The following is a 5,884-nucleotide window of genomic DNA, read 5'->3' as shown; positions in this document are numbered from 1 at the left end:
AGGTGGCAGCAAAGAGCACTGTGTCAGACTTGAAAGAAAAAAAAAATCACTTCGTGCAGGACATACAGCAGTTGATAAGTATGGGAACACTGGAGATTTCTAAATTAGAAGTAAGTTACAAATCTATATAACTTTCTGAAACCAGTTGATTTGAAAGTACCCCTTTCAGTTCCATAAGCTTCATAGGCAGTGGGGGTGTATTCAGTTTCAGGATAGTATGAGCTGGGAATATGGCACTAAATATGAAGACTCCTCATTTTATTACGCATCTAGGCTGTTTTGCTGTTCAGGGGTATGTGGTAGCTGGGTGACTACTCCTATGGGATCTATAATGGCTGCCGTATTCTTAAATAATACCAAAAAATGAGAGCGCGCTCCTTTGTGGGATGCAGAAACTGGGCTCCACCAGTGTAGAAGACCTGCTGCTTGCAGTACCCCTGAATAGTATCCACTGATCACCAGGGAAATGGATGGGAATAGCTTTTCCTCAGACAGTGCTAGAAAAATATTACTTGTGCTGTTACCCCAATAAAGAAGGATTTCTCCTTATCATAATCCTTAGTTGTAGTTTCTGGTTGTGTCAGTGTCCGTGTTGTGGCCCAGTTCCCCCACACACTGTGGCGGAGTAACGTGTCCTCATATAATGTGATCAGATTAACAGCGGAGCCCCCTCTAAAAAAGGTATTCTTTACCTGCAATATGAATAAAGACAAGCACACAGATGTAGGGGGGTAAAAGGAACATTTTATTTATAGATAATGCAGGGGGGAGGGGTTATTATTTATATATATTTATGTATATGTGTAAATTATTCACCTATCAAACTAAACCTATTTTCGGGCTGGTCTCTAACCTGTGTGATATGGGAGTCTAATTTTAGATATGTTTTAAGCTAGTGAAGATAGGGATGTGTGACCTAACATTATAAGAAATTAACCCTATTTACGGCTGTGTTGATCCAGAGGAAGGCGAAAAACCCCATTAGGGGGAAAAATTCCTTCCTGACCCCAAATATGGCGATCGGAATAAATCCCAGGATCGAGCCGGTATCTAATCTACAGGTACTAAGTGCTAGGTGTGAGTGCCTGTACCTATCCTATAGTGTGTGTGATGTGGATGTGGTGCGTGTGGTACTTACCTGGCCTGTGCTGAGGTGAGTTCAGGGATAATAGCCGCTACTCCGCGCCCCAGGACTACAACATGCGGCTATTGTTCCTGAACTCTCCAGATGGAAGCACAGGCCGCTCCTGGGGGTGTTGAATATCTTCAGGCTGGGGATGTCAGATGCCAGCCCGGGATTGGAGTACGCCATGGTCAAGGGCCTGGAGCAGTATCCTGATGGTAAAGGTCCGGCATGTAGATGTTATTGAGAGCGCTGATGTTCTAGGGCAGCCGAGGTGGCACACAGCAGCAGAGATGTCAAGTACAGGTCAGGAGGCTGGAAGCGGAGATCAGTTGGCACGGACTCATCCTGCAAGACATAAGAGGAAGACGTCTGATAAACTTTTATCTACAGCAGCTTCTGTTATCATAGTGGAATGGTCATGGTAATGAACCATCCAGCTACATAACAGCACATGTGATAGGTGTCCTGTGTGTATAGAGGCTGCTTACCAGATGGTCGTGGATTCCTTCACAGTCTAGATCTTCTCATCCATCTAAGGAGAAATGGAGACATAGTCACTAACAGAGATAGAAGACAAGGACAAAGATGGAGACCCCAAACTAACAAGAACCCACTTGATTGAATCTTACCGGGTCCAACTTGGTGACATGTAATTGAAGTCGTCCCGGGGGTGAAGGGTGTCGTTGTCCTCCGGCCACTGCAGATGTTGGTTTTGCAGACCTGTCTCCATCGGCCTCCATGGCGGTGTTACTCTCCTCTCCTCCAGTTCCTTCCAGCCGATGGTGGTGAAGAAGGGATGCTGCCTGATGTTCCCGCACACACCCAGGCGCTCCTCAGGATTCTTGCGCAGCAGCTTCTTGATGAGATGTTTTCCGTCAGCGTCGATCCAAGATGGAAATTTGGGCCTCTCGGTGGTCATGGCTTTGAAAGCCTGTTGCATGACGGGGCCGTTGTAGAATGGGAGGCGTCCTGTGGCCATCCTGGACAGCACGATCCCTAGGCTCCACCAATCCACTGCTGCGCCGTATCCTTTCCTGAGAAGCACCTCGGGGGCCATGTAGTGGAAGGTGCCCGCCATTTCACCGATGTTCCTGGAGGCGGTCACCCCATCTTCGGCCAATCCCAGATCGATGATACGGATGTGGCCGTCAGCATCCACCATGATGTTCTCCGGCTTCAGGTCTCTGCAATGAAAAAAGAGAAGAGAATGATAAATCTGCCCAGTGATACATGAGACTGTGGATGGGTCACTGCATGACTGAGCCGATAGAGAAAGGTTCTACTTACCGATGGACGATGTTCTTTCTGTGGAGAAACTGGAGGCCACTTACCATCTCTGCTGTGTAGAATCTCGTGAAGAAAACAGAAAACAATCATTAATAACACTCTTCTTTAACAATTGCCCTCACCCCCCAGAAGAAAACCCCTTCCTTACCTTACGTTGCCGATGTCCAGGTAGCCGCACATCCTGATCAATCCCTCCAGGCTGCCACCGGACAGATACTCCGTGATCATGTAAGCGCGTTCCAGAGACTCGTGTGCGGCATAGATGTGGCATATGAATGGGCAGTCTCTGGACGCCAGGAGTATCCGCCGCTCTCTCACGATCACTGCGTCGTTGTCCTCGTTCTTTTTGATGATTTTGATGGCCATGCAGATGTTTCGGCCGGGGACCGATGCCAGGACCACCTAAAGAAAACAAATCGAGAATACATATTAGAAGACGTGTATGAAAGGATTGGGTTGTGCTGTCAGTCTGTCGGTTGTGTTGTTATCGGATGCTCTATAGAGAGATCTTAAAGGGATATTTCACTACTACTATAAGAGAATCCATGATATTGGCATGAGACGTCTTGGAGTTGTGATCAGTAATGTTCACATCTCCGGGTACAGATAGGCTGCTGTAAGGGTTGTATTGATGCTATAGAGGTCAGAGTATGTAATTGTGCCTTACAGCAGCCTATATGGACTTGGGCATTGTTTATATGTATGTCCTCCTCTATAGGGAATCAGAATCCCCCTTTATAGCAGCCCTACACTTGACTATGGTGATAGAAGGGGAGATGAAGTATGGGGCATAAAGTAGTAGTCATGGGGCAGGGCAATCTCTAGATGTCCTACCTGTTAATATACATTAACACTTCAGGTAGGGTTGGGCAATGTGACCATAAAATAAAATCGTAATTAAAAAAAAAAAATCTTGATTGTCTATTTAAATCTCGATTTTTTTTTTTCCTTTTGTGTTAGTTATGATGGGTGTAGTAGTAGAGGCATAGTGGATGAGGGGTTTAGTAATAGGGGCGTATTGGGAGTAGTAGTATAAGGAGTGGAAGTGGGAGTAGTAGTAGCAATAGTGGGATCAGTATTGAGAGTAGTATTATCAGGATTGGGGGTAGTAGTAGCAATAGTAGTGGGAACAGTATTGGGGGGAGTAGTAGTAACAAGAGTGAGGGTGGTAGTAGGAACAGTTTTGGGGGGAGTAGTAGTAACAAGAGTGAGGGTGGTAGTAGTAGCAATAGTAGTAGGAACAGTATTGGGGGGAGTAGTAGTAGAAATAGTAGTGGTAGCAGTAGTATGAGGAGTGAGGGTAGTAGTAGTAGTAGCAATAGTAGTATCAGTTACCTTGTATTCGTTGTGGGGTTTTCACCTGCTCTCCAGTAATCACACCGGGTCTCTCCTGCCTCGGGGGCTGCTCAGTGCCCGTCTGCCTCTGCTGCTCAGGGTGCTGTCACAGGCGGCGATCTCTGGGGTGGAGGCGGCCGGCTGGTGATCTCGTAGATGAGTGGATGGAGGCGGGCAGCGGTTCCGATCCTCTGGGTCCAGGTGGTCCAACAGCAGATGCACTGACCTGCAGGAGGAGCAGCTTGCCCGCAGCGCCACTGCCCCCCCCCCCCTGCCCCCAGGTCAGAGCTTTTTTTATTTTTTTTTATTTTAGAAAATCGAATTTACGATTTTCCAAAAATTTAAATTGATTTTTAACATCGAGGCAAATAAATCAAATTAATTTGATTAATCGCTCGGATAAAACTACAGGTAAGGCTAGGTTGACACTGCATATTTTCCAATTGTTTAACATAAACGTTTTATTAAAATCACATTTTTGTGTTAAAAGTAACCATCTTAAAAGGAATGTACCATCAGGCCTGGGCTGAAGCACTGGAAGCGGGCTGACCCACCCCCAGTGGAAGGAAACCTCTGCCCCTCTATAATATGGCTCCATTAGAATCAATGGAGCCATATCATAGAGGGGCGGGGGGTTCCTCCCACTGGGGGTGGGTCAGCCCGCTTCCAGTGCTTCAGCCCAGGCCTGATGGTACATTCCCTTTAAAACGGATACATTGAGCGGATAGTTAAAACGCAGTGTGAACCCAACCTAACAGACCTGTAATGGCCGATACCAGGGAACAATAGATTGGGATATAATAGACATTTAGGAGGAGACTTATCCAGCAGTATTACAGTAGTAATGTCCTCTGTTGCCCATAACAACCAATCACAGCTCAGCTATCACTTTACCAGGGTTTGTGACTATAGGAAAGCTGAGCTGTGACTGGTTGCTATGGGCAACAGAGGACATGGCGGCCATAAGGCTGCTTAATAAATCTCCTCCATAGGATATAAAGGGATTTGAGACTTTTTAGAACTTACCTTTCCAAAGTTGCCCCTACCCAAGACCTGGTGGATGGTGAAGCGGCTGATGGGAAGCCTGGCGTAGGGGCTGGATGTGGTCTTCTCATCCTCCAATCCTCTCCTCCTCTTCTGGATCTTCTGCAATCCAGCGCCGCTCTCTTCCTCCTCCTCCTCCTCTCTCTTCCTCTTCCCGTCTTCCCTCTTCTTCTCCTCGTCGTGTCCAGTGGACGCCATTCCCGCGGTTCTCTCCTCTGTAGACTTCAGTCCAGTCGCTTCGGTCGCCAGTAGAAAGTGAACAGCGGTGGTTGTCGCGGTGACGTGATGTCAGAGGTCATAGGACCCTCAGGTGGCACCTGCCAGGCAGGAGCCCATAGAGCTGCTCTGCCATATACACTGTGCTGTGGCCATCATGAGTGACAGTCTAGTGTCCAGAGGAATGAGAGGAACCATCATGGCGGCTTCTTCTAGTGCTGTGTTAGTAGTAGATGGGGGCAGGTGATGAGACTGGCATATTGGGGCTGGCAGTGGTGTCTATAGGTCATCACAGTTTGTATTGGCATCTTATATGTGGAGATTATAGTGGATGGCAGCAGGAGAAATGACTGGTTTTACCAACTACTGCTGGATGAGACCATACACATGGATGTGCTGCAGGTTTCTCTGATGTTCAGTTTAAATAAATATATATATATATATATATATATATATATATATATTGAGATCAGCAGCTGCATTGTCACCACTTATTCCTCTCCTAACACACATCATCTGTTACACTGCTAGTGGGGTCACTGCCTTGTGGAAACTGTATATAAGTGTGGGCTGTGCTGTATATATATAAGGGCTGTGCTGTATGTATATATATATATATATATATATATATATATATATATATATATATGGGGACACTGTATATAAGTGTGGGCTGTGCTGTGTATATAAGGTCTGTGCTGTGTATATAAGGGCTGTGCTGTGTATATGGGGACACTGCAGGTGAAGACAATCATAATGTGAGGGAATATTCTTCCTGTTATCTTCTATAATGTACATTACAGTATCATTGGGGGAGGGGTCTATATCATGGAACTGATCAATAAATCCCCAACTCTTATATTGTTACCAAGTTTT

The 5,884-nt window shown here is 46.2% G+C and overlaps 1 protein-coding gene across 1 annotated transcript; it reads right to left on the bottom strand.

Moving 5' to 3' along the window:
• Positions 1-732: 732 nt before the first annotated feature.
• Positions 733-5,131, bottom strand: LOC138772139 (protein kinase C theta type-like). The gene is made up of 6 exons (XM_069952315.1): positions 4,775-5,131; positions 2,562-2,815; positions 2,414-2,476; positions 1,756-2,310; positions 1,615-1,658; positions 733-1,471 (listed from the first exon to the last, which is right to left on the bottom strand). The coding sequence occupies exons 1-5, from the start codon at positions 4,988-4,990 to the stop codon at positions 1,634-1,636; spliced, it is 1,113 nt and encodes a 370-aa protein (XP_069808416.1). The 5' UTR covers positions 4,991-5,131; the 3' UTR covers positions 733-1,471; positions 1,615-1,633.
• Between the last annotated feature and the right edge of the window lie 753 nt (positions 5,132-5,884).

The sequence above is a fragment of the Dendropsophus ebraccatus genome, chromosome 14 (genome assembly GCF_027789765.1).
Source record: "Dendropsophus ebraccatus isolate aDenEbr1 chromosome 14, aDenEbr1.pat, whole genome shotgun sequence".
NCBI lineage: Eukaryota > Metazoa > Chordata > Amphibia > Anura > Hylidae > Dendropsophus > Dendropsophus ebraccatus.
The sequence above is the reverse complement of the archived record's forward strand: the minus strand, read 5'-3'. Positions and strand labels throughout refer to the sequence as shown.